The 14,833-nt window shown below is 33.3% G+C and overlaps 1 protein-coding gene across 1 annotated transcript; it reads left to right on the top strand.

Moving 5' to 3' along the window:
* The first annotated feature begins 31 nt into the window (after positions 1-31).
* LOC123891038 (transcription factor MYB61-like) lies at positions 32-2,011 on the top strand. Its single transcript, XM_045940824.1, has 3 exons — positions 32-522; positions 637-766; positions 951-2,011. The coding sequence occupies exons 1-3, from the start codon at positions 390-392 to the stop codon at positions 1,786-1,788; spliced, it is 1,101 nt and encodes a 366-aa protein (XP_045796780.1). The 5' UTR covers positions 32-389; the 3' UTR covers positions 1,789-2,011.
* Positions 2,012-14,833: the final 12,822 nt, after the last annotated feature.

The raw sequence follows: 14,833 nt of genomic DNA, 5'->3' as shown, positions 1-14,833 counted from the left end.
TATATTTTCTCAAGATAGAAAAGAAACAAATGGACACGTATATTCTCTTAAGAGGAAAAATGAAAAATAAATGTAAGGTACCTTAATTACTACTATATGACATATCCAATGGGACCTTAAGCCCTCCACTTCTTTTTCTCAGCTGCCACTTCTTTTTCCATCTTTCACACTTCACACATTATAGTCTCTCTCTCTCTCTCTCTCTCTCTCTCTCTCTCTCTCTTTCTCTGTCTTTCTATCTCTCTCACTCACTCATTCTCTGTCAATGTCTTGTTTAATTTAGTGCTGAAAATAATCAACAATCTTTTTGTTTGTCACAAAATTTCGGTCCTCATTGTATTTGTAACTTATAGAGTGGCCAGCACAAACTACTTACAAACAAACTACAAATGGGAAGACACTCTTGTTGTTACAAACAAAAGCTTAGGAAAGGTCTATGGTCACCTGAAGAAGATGAAAAACTTTTGAATCATATTACTAAATATGGTCATGGATGTTGGAGTTCAGTTCCTAAACAAGCAGGTATATATATATATATATTAATCCAAATTTTAATAATTCAATCTCCTTTTATAGCATATAATAATTAATAGATTGTTGATTAATTTTTCTTATAAATGTATTTTATTGCCACAGGTCTTCAAAGATGTGGTAAGAGTTGTAGGCTTAGGTGGATTAATTACTTAAGACCTGATTTAAAAAGAGGTACATTTTCACAAGAGGAAGAAAATATTATCATTGAACTTCATTCAGTACTAGGAAATAGGTAAATTATTCAATCCTTCTTCTCATCATGAGTTTTTTCAAATTTTTTTATTGTTTTTTTTAATTTTATCTCGAAGTCGGTATTCTAGAATTTACGACCCTGACACACACTGCGCACCAACCACTTGCGCTACTCTGGTAGTTGGATCATTCTTGTTGACGTGCATATGATGTGTTTTTCTTAGATGGTCTCAAATTGCAGCACAATTACCTGGAAGGACTGATAATGAAATAAAGAATCTATGGAATTCTTGTTTAAAGAAGAAACTAAGGCAAAAGGGTATAGATCCTGTAACTCATAAACCACTTTCTGAGGTTGAAAATGTTGAACAGGAAGAAGAAAAAACAAAAAGTCAAGAAAAAGTAACAGAAATATCAGAATCAGATGAATTGAATCTTCTTAGATCAGAAAGTACTTCTAAGTCAGATGCATGTTCCTATGAACAAAAACAATCTTCAATTGTTCTAAAAGCCTATGCAAATGAAATGGAAGTGGAAGGTTCTTGTTCTAACTATTTGATGGGAAATTACCCTATTCATATGAGTTATTCATCCAATGATAATCTTCCAAATTCAAACTCTTCTCATTGGTTTAACCAAACAGGCTCAAAAACTTTTGACATGAATTCTGAATTTAGTTCTAACATCATGTCTAATACTTTTTGCTACAAACCATCTTTTGATGTTCCTTCAGAAGATGTTTCTATTTCTTCAGCTTCTTTCCCTATGAAGAACAGTATCTTATCTTCTTGGGGATTGAGAGATTGTGACAGTTCTAGTAAAGAGAATCAAAGTCATATTCATATGATGGAGAATCAGACAGAAGAAGAAGAAGAAGCTAAGTGGAATGAGTATCTTCAAAATCCAATGTTAATGCTACAAAATCAAGTACCTGAGTCTTTATGCAATGAGATAAAGCCTGCCACAAATTTGTCTTCTGATGCTTTAGGTGACATGTTGCCACATTCAAAGCAGCAAGAATCTTCTCAATCTTATAATATAGCAACTTTTGGACATGTATAGCAGGCTTTAACATAAAGAAATTAAGATCTGCATTTTTTTTTTACTATTCGATCTTTTGATAGAACGACGGCTAATGTCCTGAATGTGTGATCTTGTGACTACAGGGAATCCGAATTCTTTTAAACGGACTCCAAGGGATTTCAAATTTGTGTGTGTTTGTGTGACCACAATATTTTGCTTTTGCATATAGGTTTTTAACTAAACATTTATTTCACCCTCTTCATATTTGTGAGCCAAATCATTTATCTTAAGTAATGAATTGCAAAATAAGGATATATTGTTCTACTTTGTTCTTTCTACTCTCTTTTGTTTCTTTGATAGATTTAGAACATTACAATGGTGCATTTCTCATGTCTATGCCAGCACATATGTTTATTGGTGAAGGGTAAGTATGTGTTTGTTTTGACGGTGCCTTAAACAAGAGCGCCCGTTGATTTACAAGCTACGAATTGTAGCTCGTGCATTTTCATGTTTAAATGTTATTGCTCTTGTGGTGGCGGTGAGTCAAACTCACCACCAAACATTCGCTAAGTAGTAAGTAGTTTCACTTTCATTTTTACTCAGGACAATAGTTACTTTCTTTTTGCCATATCATCATGTGTGACGAGATTCCACATATAACTAATCTCTACTGAAAAATTGATCGGCCACCATTGGTGATGTTTTTTCTTCCAAATCTTTTTTTTTCTTTTAATTTACGGAGCTTGAACCTAAAATCTTATTACAAGATTTAGTCTAATTACACTAGAAACAACTAAATGTTATATAAAGGAACTCGGCTCCCGTGTATTCATGACTTTACGTATTCACACATTCAAGACATCGATGATCATTCAATTATGATCAGACGATCCATATTTACATTGGTATTTTGAATTATAAACCATAAATTAAAATTTGGAGCATCCAATTCAAATGGGACAGCCAAGGATATTCCGACGCATGAATGTAGACAAATCGTGACTGCGGGGAATCAAATTTCTAGAAAAATACTGTTGCACTAGCTAGTTAGTAGCTTGGCTACAAACATTGCTCAGAGAATCTTGTCTTGAACCTGCATGATCTTCTCTCACCATACTATCTTTGAGAGTACTCAAAATGACAATAAAGAAACTTGTGCAACCAACACTTACCCAAATCAAGATTCTAAAGGTTGGCTATCATTTTCTTGACAGAGGAATAATTTATTATTCAGTTAGTTAATAAATAAATACCTTTTGATAGTTTCCCATCTAAGTAAGTTTCAATTTTATTTGCATAACTAGGCTGTTGGTCTTGTTCTCTATATAAAAATAAAACTATACAATTGAATAATTATTTTCACTCACCAAGAAAAGGACATAAGGACCATACATTTAATATAGTAACATTTTGGAACGTGTTGCTTACTTTAGTTTTTTTTTTTTATTTTTAAAAAAAAGATATCTTCTAGTCGTGCGGATCTCGTTATCAAAAGTCATTATTAACAATAACATTAACATGATCATGTGCTTGCTTGTAAATAGAGTGGCACCACTTGAATTGAATTTGAACTTAATCACTTATTGTCCGTACAATGTGATAAAGACCTTCAAGTTAATGAACACCGTATGATTTTAATCATGTAAATTGGAGTATTATTTATTTTGTAGCAAAGTGTGTCTTGTAGTTGTAGCCACTTAACACGTTCACTTGAAACGTTATCTTGAATAATCGATTGCAATTGATGTTGCAAAAGAGAAACTTCCAATATTAATAGGTGTCACAAATGTACAACTAATAATAATAATCTATAATAATCCCATATAGTGTTAGTAGATTGGGATACTATACATTACTCTATAGCTAGCTAGAGGTGGCAACTGGCAACGTAAACATTCCTTTAACTCTCTTATGTACGAATTAACCTTCCACCGATTTTGTAGATTGAGGGTGCCAATGTTCTTTTTATGAAATGGTAATAGCTATTAAAATCTCACATAACTAAAGTTAAAAGTGTGAGATAAAAGAGTTGAAAGTTAGACAATAGTAAATTTCACACTCCACTAACATCTAATAATCTTTTTTTTTTTTAACCAAAAGAGGAGTAGCAAAGTGCTACTACCATCTAATAATCTATTAACATTTCTCTTTTCTAAAAAAAGAAGATGGTTAATTATTTTATTTTTTAAATTTTTAGTTTACAATCGAAGTCACTGGACAAAATATAGAGGCTTAAAAGAAGGTTAATTTATCAAATATCATATTAATTATAGATGGGGTAACTATATTAAAAATATACCTAATTTCTCTTTAGGTAGGACACGTGATCACCTTTCGGAGGAGAGGTATGTTTTAAGACAACATTTGAGGAGACTCCAAGTTTTGCGAAGAAGTTTGCGGATTGATTTTCTTCTTTAAGAATGTGACAAAAAGAAACATTGTTCTAAGAAATCAGCTTATTTATGTCCAGGATCAACACATCGTGAATGTGATACTTAATTTGGGGACCAAAGGTCATTAATTCCAATATTTTTAGCCATCAAGAAGCCCTTATAGATAACACACAACTCAGTATACAAAATGTCAAAAAAGCCTTAAATGAAGCCTGAGAAATCTATAAGATAGTAACCAAAGGTGTTTTTTTGTTAGCGTGTTTAAAGCTAAGACTTTAATTGTCTCAGCATGCATCCATATTTGTATTTTTTTTTACATGACTTTTTTAGTTTAATTAGGTATAATTTCTTTCATTTAGAACATTTTCGACAAGGTATCAAAATTGATGATACGATACCTTAAATAATGTATCGATACCTTAAATAAGGTATCATATCATCAATTTAATATTATCTTTTTGATTTAGACAAAGTTAAAGAAATAAATATAGAATAGACCATTTGTTAGTAATGTATGATGCCCAAAATAATATCACAATTGGAGTAAAATACGTATAAATTGCATAAGTATTACATAGTATTGTAGGAACCATTTGTTAGTAATGTATGATACTTAAATGATATCACTATTAGAAGATGCTTTTAATTTAATTTTTATATGGATTGGTTAATTATACATTTGGTATTTCCCATTTTGTACGAATTGGGAATTTTAGTATTTTGAAAGTGGTTTGCATCATATGATTTGGAGTTGGAGTCATGTGGAATCAATTGGAAGGTCCGGTAAGAAACACGAACGAAATGTGTCACACACATGACACAATTGTGTTTCATGTTTTGAGTTTTTTTTTAACGGCCAATGTTAATACTAGTTTTTGTTGACACTAGGAATCAAACTTCTGATCTCTTCATTTCAACTCCCTAACACATTTACCTTCAATTACCAAGTTATCTTTATAACTCTTCTTAATGTTTTGAGCTTGATGGAGCCTTTGTTTAATCCAGAGTGTATCAACTGACACAACCGTGTTTCGTGATCAACTAAAAAAGCATGTGGATCCTTATCGTTGTATTTGAATAATTAATGTATTTGATCCTTATTACTCTCTTGATCATATTATAAAAACAATTTACTTTTTAGGTTTATTGAATAATTGGTATATGAGAACAATCTATATTAAATATCAAATATATTTTTTATTCAATAATCTAAAAAATAAATTGTTTTTTTTTTTGTTTACAATGTAGCTAATGAAGATCGAATTTAAAACCTTATGCATTCTACCAAAAATTCCTTATCACGAAATCAAATTTAGTGACTTAAAGATAAATTGTTTCTGGAATTTATATGTAGCCGTCGGTGGAACATGAATGATCCCATATAAGCACCTATCCAATCGCTAGAAATTGAAAATTGGACTTTGCAATAATTAATTGATTCTATATATGATTGAGAGGGGTCATGTATTTTTTCTTAGATAATTCATATGCATATAAGTTACTTACCGTAGGATATGTCAAATTACACCATGTCCTACGTACACTACTATTGAGTAGTCTTACGAGGAATTGGACCTACTAAAAAGCATGTGGCTGATAGTGCTTCTATACCCTCAAACAGGACAATGAAATATTATTGCTCATTAAGCTTGCATTGTATGACAAATCATTGAAGAAACAAATCATTGAAGAAAGAGATATACAAAAGCCAAACGGTAAGTTATGAGTGGCTTCGTTTTTTTTTAGCAAGTTTCATGAACTAGTCAATAGTCAATAGTGTTTCTCTCTATTATTGTGTGTGAGTTGGTGAACGTGAGAACAGAGAAAGAAAATTTAGATTAGTGTTAGTCTCTTGATAAACCTAAGAAAAATTAAGACTAAGAAAGAAGAAAAAAAAACTAGCTACAAAGAGAAAATATTAAAAATATGGTAACATGTGCACCTATGTTAAAGAGTCAAATATAATTTTTTAAAAAAAACTTGTGAAAAAAAAAAATTAATATCTTAACATATGCCCTTAATATGAAACATAAAATATATAATTTTGCACTCATTAGATTAAAATGTGTCAAAGACACTACATATATTAAAATGGATGATAACCTAAATGAGTTTAAAGGCTAAAAAACACTCAATCAAACAATATGAATATGAATTATTCACCAAAAATATTATTCTAACTTAGTGTTTTGTATACATCAAAATAATCCTGCATCGTTTGGTAATCAAAGCAAAGAGTAGTTATTATATACAATACTCATACATTTCAAATCATCGAGACACCTTTTTTATAAAGGACAAAATCGTAAAGGGTTAACCCAAAACGAGCAATCTCTTAAAGATGTGAAATTGAGGTTGGATCTGAACACTTAGTTTTCTATTAATTAGCCAAGGAAAATTAGTTCTCTATTAATTACCAATAAGGAAAATGTTGGTAGTACCAGACGAAGACACAAATGAGTCTGACTCTTTTTCTGCTAAAGTCGAGACTTTGTATTGCTAGCAACTTTTTTATTAGTCCAACACATTATTCGTGTGTTTTCGACGAACACATGGTCGCACCATATAACAATGCTGATTTCCCTTGCATCTAAAGTATTAAAAACAAACAAATGGACTGGATTGGATGAACAATTGATAGCAAAAAGAAAACAAATTCCTAAATATTTAAAACAAGCTAGTGCAAACTTGATAAATGCGTTTGATCCATAGAAATGAAGTTGCAACTTGAGGAATAACCATTTATCACACATAAGTTTATCATGTGTGAAGTGATAGAATCAATATAGGTTTGATCTGGCTTTTAAAGGCCGATGAATCCAACCTTAATGGTCCAAAAATTCATGAGAGAGATTGAAGATTGTACTTTGGCACCTCTGCGTAGATTCGACGAGGTCCTTTGCTTAACGATACTGTCTACATAGAATGGAAGTGTCCTACAAAAGAAGGGGTTCAAACATGTGTACAAGGGAAGAATGTGAATGTAAGGTGGTATTCTTTGTAACTCTTTGTTGGGTGGGTTCACTACCCAAGTGGGGCCCACGCCAATTAAAGAAAAGAAAAAAGAAAATAGAAAAAGAAACAAAATAAAAAGGGGAGGTGTTAAAAGCTATATGGGCTTGGTTTTGTTTTTTGGCCCAATTGGGCATTGCCTTGTCACGTACAAGAAGAAGGAAGGGATTCTTTAATCCCTATTTTTTGAACAATATATATAGAAGAAAACAACATCAACAGTAGCGCAGCGCAGCACTAAGAGAAAAATAAAAGTGCTTCGACGGCAACAGGGAGTAGAGAGGAGATTTTGTGATTCAAGTGATAAAGTGTTGCTTGGTTTAAGCAATAATTTGAGTATGTGTTTTCTATCACTTAGATAATTTTATTAGTTGTTTAAATCTCTCTCTAGGTTGTGTTAGTTTACCCACTTGTGTGGAAGGTTGAGTTGTTATTTGATTCCACCTTAGGTGATGATTATTGGTGTTCCTAGTATTTACTAGAAGACTATTTGTGTACCCATTATTGATTTATAGTGGAAGATTTATCTGGCTTTGCCCGTGGTTTTTTATTCTCTCACATTGAGAGGATTTTCCACGTAAAATTCTGGTGTCTGATATTTATTTTACCATCGTTATTATTTTGCTCTGCTATTGGAATTTTCTGGTTGCTCATTTAATTGCACAGGTGGTTGGGAGAGTTAATTCCGCATTTTAAAGAGACTATTTAGTCTGGTTTCCCCAACAAAGTGGTATCTAGAGCTTTGGTTGATTTGTTTTGTGCAATTTAAAATGGAGAAAAATTCAGAGCCGAATATGATTAAGCTGAACTCTTCCAATTACACACTTTGGAAGACTCTCATGGAAGATTTGTTATATACAAAAGATTTGTATGATCCCATTGAGGGTGAAAGTGCTAGATCGAAGGATACTTCAGATACTGATTGGAAGAAGATGAATAGAAAAGCAGTGGCTATTATCAGGCAGTGGCTTGATTTAAGTGTGTATCCTCATGTTGAAGCTGAAACGAATGCTCATACAATGTGGAATAAATTGAAAGAATTGTATGAACGGAAGAATGTGCAGAATAAAGCATGTTTGATTCGAAAGCTGGTTAACATGAAGTATAAAGATGGTGAGTCAATGGCAGAGCATATGAGTGTGTTTCAGAACACGGTGAATCAGTTGACAGCTACTGATATTAAGCTGGATGATGAGTTGCAGGCTTTATTATTGCTCAGTTCTTTGCCTGACAACTGGGACGTTCTTGTTGTGACACTGACAAACTCAGCTCCAAGTGGGAAGCTGGTAATGTCAACGGTTAAAGAAAGCATGCTTAATGAAGAGGCTCGAAGAAAAGAGCGTGGTTTGATTGGTTCTCCTACTCAGTCAGAAGCTCTTGTTACAGAGTCACGGGGGAGAAGCCAAAGTAAAAATTTCCATAAGCATGATAAATCTGAGAGGCGCAGCAAGTCAAAAGCCAGAAAAGAATTTACCTGTTTTTATTGTAACAGGGAGGGACATATAAAGAAATATTGCAGATTGCTCAAGAGAGATCAACTAAGGGAAAGAGACGATGATAGTGAGAATGAAAGTGATAAAGACACTTCTGCGGTTGCACATGATAGTGCTACCGATGTCTACATTATTTGTGATGATGATGATTCCATAAATCTTGCCAGCCATGATTCAACTTGGATTATTGATTCGGGTGCCTCATACCATGTTACTCCTAGGAGCGATTTCTTCTCATCTTATACCATTGGTGATTTTGGTACGGTAAAAATGGGAAATGAGGGAGTTTGTAAAATTGTTGGTATGGGAGATGTTTGGGTTGAAACTAGTATTGGTTGCAAGCTTCAGTTGAAGAATGTTAGACATGTTCCAGATATCCGTCTAAACGTGATTTCAGTCAAAGCCTTAGATATTGAGGGCTATCACACTTACTTTGGTGGTGATGGAATATGTAAGATCACCAAAGGTTCTTTAGTGGTAGCAAAGGAGCAAAGTCCCACGAGTCTTTACAGGATGCCTGTAAAGTTGTGCAAGGAGGAGGTGAACGCAGTTGAAGATGTATCGACTGATTTGTGGCATACACGCCTTGGTCATCTGAGTCAGAAAGGACTCAGCATTCTTGCGAAGAAAAATTTTCTTCCGGTAAAAGGTACACCTTTAAAAACTTGCACTCATTGTTTTTCTAGTAAACAACATAGAGTTTCCTTTCGTAGTTCAGGTCCTCATAGGAGGCAGAATATTTTAGATTTAATTCACACTGATGTTTGCATGATGGATAGTAAATCTCTTGGTGGTGCTTTATATTTTGTTACTTTTATTGATGACCACTCTAGAAAAGTGTGGGCTTTTGTTTTGAAATCTAAAGACCAGGTACTAGGTACTTTTAAGCAATTCCATGCAAGTGTTGAAAGAGAAACAGGAAGGAAACTGAAGTGTATTCGAGCAGACAATGGTGGTGAATACAGAGGTCCATTTGAAGAGTATTGCAAAGAGCATGGTATCAAGCTTGAGAAGACAGTTCCAAAGACTCCTCAACACAACGGAGTTGCAGAGAGAATGAATCGTACCATTAATGAAAGGGTTAGGTGTATGCTCTCTCATGCAAAGTTGTCGAAAGCCTTTTGGGGTGAAGCAATGAAGACTGCAGTGGATTTGATCAACCTTTCTCCTTCTATTCCACTTGATGGTGATGTTCCAAATAGAGTTTGGACAGGGAAAGATGTCTCTTATGGTTATTTGAGAGTGTTTGGCTGCAGAGCTTTTGTTCACATTCCAAGAGATGAAAGATCCAAGCTTGATAAGAAATCGAAGCAGTGTTTGTTCATGGGTTATGACAATGAACAGTTTGGCTATAGATTGTGGGACCCTGTTGATAAGAAAATTGTTAGAGGCCGAGATGTGAAATTCCTCGAAGACCAGACCATTGAAGACTTTGAGAAAGCTGAGAAACATAAATCTGATGCTAGAAGTTACATTGATGTTGTGCCTAAACCTCCCAGTGGAACTCTTGTTGATGGGGGAGATGTACAGGTAGATGATGAGAATGTAACTGATGATCACACACATGATCATGATGAGCCAGTTGAAGAGGAGCCTCCTGAGCCATCGGTTGAACCTGAGTTGAGAAGGTCAAGTAGAGAGCGTCAAGTTTCTCAGAGATATCCTCCACAAGATTATGTAACAGTCACTGATAGTGGAGAGACAGATTACTACCAAGAGATTATAACAGACGTTGATAAAGAAAAGTGGTTTGAAGCCATGCAAGAAGAGAGAAGTTCCTTGCATGAGAAAAATACATTTAAGTGGGTGAAATTGCCCAAGGGCAAAAGAGCACCAAAGAAGGCTACCAAGGTAGAACGATCCCTCCCCACTTGAGTCGTGAGGGGGAGATTTGTTGGGTGGGTTCACTCCCCAAGTGGGGCCCACGCCAATTAAAGAAAAGAAAAAAGAAAATAGAAAAAGAAACAAAATAAAAAGGGGAGGTGTTAAAAGCTATATGGGCTTGGTTTTGTTTTTTGGCCCAATTGGGCATTGCCTTGTCACGTACAAGAAGAAGGAAGGGATTCTTTAATCCCTATTTTTTGAACAATATATATAGAAGAAAACAACATCAACAGTAGCGCAGCGCAGCACTAAGAGAAAAATAAAAGTGCTTCGACGGCAACAGGGAGTAGAGAGGAGATTTTGTGATTCAAGTGATAAAGTGTTGCTTGGTTTAAGCAATAATTTGAGTATGTGTTTTCTATCACTTAGATAATTTTATTAGTTGTTTAAATCTCTCTCTAGGTTGTGTTAGTTTACCCACTTGTGTGGAAGGTTGAGTTGTTATTTGATTCCACCTTAGGTGATGATTATTGGTGTTCCTAGTATTTACTAGAAGACTATTTGTGTACCCATTATTGATTTATAGTGGAAGATTTATCTGGCTTTGCCCGTGGTTTTTTATTCTCTCACATTGAGAGGATTTTCCACATAAAATTCTGGTGTCTGATATTTATTTTACCATCGTTATTATTTTGCTCTGCTATTGGAATTTTCTGGTTGCTCATTTAATTGCACAGGTGGTTGGGAGAGTTAATTCCGCATTTTAAAGAGACTATTTAGTCTGGTTTCCCCAACAAAGCTGAGATGTTGGTATTTCAAGTGTGAGTTGAGTCCCACATCGGATGAAACAATGAATATTGAATGGTTTATAAGTGAAAGGACCCATAAACCTAACACCTTAAGGTTTTGGGTTAAAGTGTGGTGTCTAATTCACTTATATAATTGTTCAAGGCCCGATGTGATGATCCCCCGGACCCCCCCTCAAGACCCAACAGTGGTATCAGAGCCGATGGTTGTTGATCCGGCTCCTTGTGTCGAAAGTCTTCCTGACAGGGTGTTCAGGCGGCGTGTCCCGTTGATGGCACACAACGGCGGTACAAGTGGATGAAAAAGCTTCCGTTCGAGGGGGAGCATACCCATAAAGTAATGGATGGACTCACACTTGAGGGGGAGATGTTGGTATTTCAAGTGTGAGTTGAGTCCCACATCGGATGAAACAATGAATATTGAATGGTTTATAAGTGAAAGGACCCATAAACCTAACACCTTAAGGTTTTGGGTTAAAGTGTGGTGTCCAATTCACTTATATAATTGTTCAAGGCCCGATGTGATGATCCCCGGACCCCCCCTCAAGACCCAACACTCTTATAATAGATGGGTCAAAGAATACATCAAGAATATTGGAATGTGAGAATAAACAAATATAACAAATTTCTTTATGAGAATAAACAAGTTATTTAGTGTGTGTACTCAAAATAACAAACATGATATCTTTTTAGAGCCATAAAAACATTTTATTAAATAAAAAACATATAAAGAGAGGGGGTCATAAACCAAAACCCTAAAAAACAATGAGAAAAGAGGGAAAAAAACTCTTTAAATTAAAACCATTGAAAGTACTTACTCTGAAGTCTGAACCTGATAGAGTATTTCAGTCTGCTAGCATCAACCTGTTGTTTTTACTAGTTTTTTTATATTTATTTTTTGTCGGAACCACTGGCTAAAATTCTTGGTTTGAATTTCCAACATTATCAAGTATTCAAGTATATCGATTTCAGTCATGTTAGACTAGGAGTCTCTCAGAAATTCCATATTTTGTTGGAACACGATAGAACTAGGTGGAACTAAAAGGTCAATAGCAATTGTATCTTCGACACTCATTCAAACGGCCTAAGATTTGCATATCATGAATAACATCTGCATTGAAGTTTGACATATCAAAAAATTTGTCACCGTTGCATAATTGCCAAAAACCTCTTGAACTAAGCCACTAAATTTAGTCTAGTGATGAAATATTTGGGTAGTACGTTATAAGTCCTGGGTTCGATCTCAGCTCATTATAAATAAATAAATAAAAAACTCTTGAACTAAAACTTGTTTGACATGACCTACTAAAGGAAGTAAATTTGCTACTACTTACTTCCTCATAATGCTCCTCACGAAACAAAATGTTAATTGAGTCTGTATGAGGGGAAACAAACAACAAAATATAATCATAAATAAGTTGTCTATAAGCTTTTTTAAAAAAATATATACCGTAAACAAAATTGAAACATTGTGTAAAAAAAAAACGCATATAAAATATTTACCTTAAATAGTTACACAACGATAGGCTTTTGTTTTTTTTTTTTTGGTCTAATGAAGAGGTGTAATAACAAATTAAGGTACGCAGGTATCAATTCCGAATAGATAACAGATAAAAAGATCAAATCACTAAACAAATGGGCCAGCCCATACTACATTTTGAGCCTGGTCTAAACAGACATAACGTCAAATGATTAGATGTCAAATATTATACTCAACAAAATTATTATAATTAGATGTCAAATATTATACTCAACAAAATTATTGATCAAAAAAATTATTGTAGTGTACCAATACCAAGTATTCACCCATTAATTATGAATTCTAGTAAAAAAATGCTAATCATTCATTTATATACTCTTGTAAAAATGATAACTATTCTATAAAATTTAATATTTATAATTGTCATGATACATATATATACTTCAAAAAAGAGAGGAAACAAATGAAGATCACAAAAGAAAAACAAAGAGAATAAAATATATTTTTACATAAAAGGGAGTTAGGTGTTTTTTTGGCTTACAATATACTTGAAATTATTTTGCATGATCTTTAAAATGGTTGAAAAAAATAATACATGTTATCTCAAATGTTTAAGTAAATATTTAGTAGTGTTTATATATAAAAGAATTTAATAATTAGTACGTATATTAGTATCATTACTTAAAAATCAAGCCAATATCTTAAAATACACATCCCCTTGCATTATGTGACAAAAATCCAAGTCACCAAACATTGCTCATGTATTTGTTGAAAAAATAAAATAAAACATTGCTCATGTATACTTAGATTACAAATATCCAATATATATAGTCAAATATATTTCAAAGATTTTTTTTTTCTTAGAGTGACTTTTTCCCTTTAAAGTGCCATTCCAAGCAAGCAAATGATTTGATTTGATTCGTGGAATGGTGAAAATAAGACAAAAACTAGCTAAAAGATTGGGTCTCAAGGATTGAACTTTGCATACCTCAAAGGGGACACGAGGACACTCAAGATTATGTACAAAAATTAATGTCACTATCATCACCATTCACTAATGCCATTACCAACTTATACTTATTTTCAATTTCAATGGATGACGTTTGTAATCCGATTCTAAGATCGCAAAATAGAAGCATGTATATGCTTTGCACCTTCCTTCACCGTCATTAAAATTTTATATATATTAACTTTTTAATCAAAGTGCAAAAGCCCTAAATTTAGGGTTTGCTTACTAGTGAATCAATAAACACTTCCTCCAATTAACAAAGGAGAAGAAGAGAAGATAGTGGGCTTTTTTGTCAACATATAAGATCAATTTTAAAAAGTATAAGATCAATCTATAATCTATTAAAATGTTTTTAAAAGTTTTGTCACATTCTTCTTCAAAAAAAAGTTTTGTCACATTACAACAGAAATTTTTCCATCATTTACATGGTCACGGGTGTTGAAATATTTTTCCAATTTAAAAATGCCACAAGAAATTATTTTTCTTAATGAATTGTACTAAACTTTTTGTTTTATTTAAAAAAATATTTGCATGTATAATTTCACATATGCATTACTTCGTACCATAAAATATACTACTAATACATGTATTGTTTGGTTCCACATCTATTGTATTGTATTAATATCGCGTTTTAAAAAGCTATATGAAGAAGCTATATTTTATTGTTTTAGTCTAAGGGTCCAGCTTATGCAAGTAGCTTATGCAATATAAATTAGATTTTTTGCTATTTTATAAGTTTACACTAGTGAAAATTGTAATTTTATAAGCTATTTTATCATAAATTACCTTGCATAAGCTATTTGCATAAACTCTAAAAAAAGTTGGGCCAAACAAAATTGTACTTTTCAATCGATTCTACCGTAAAATAGAACACTAGCTAAAATTTTGCTAGCCATAATGTCTACAAATACCTATTTTTATCAATTGAGGCTTGGCTTGAAAATTTCTTTTATTGTGTGTTCATGGGACAGATTCCGAAGAAATTGCAAGTTAGGGTCCCATTTTACATGGGTCCTCCCTTAGCAACCTAGCTTTCCTCTAGTTTTGGTTTGGATGTCGGTAAATTA

The sequence above is a fragment of the Trifolium pratense genome, linkage group LG6, assembly GCF_020283565.1.
Source record: "Trifolium pratense cultivar HEN17-A07 linkage group LG6, ARS_RC_1.1, whole genome shotgun sequence".
Lineage (NCBI taxonomy): Eukaryota > Viridiplantae > Streptophyta > Magnoliopsida > Fabales > Fabaceae > Trifolium > Trifolium pratense.
The sequence above is the reverse complement of the archived record's forward strand: the minus strand, read 5'-3'. Positions and strand labels throughout refer to the sequence as shown.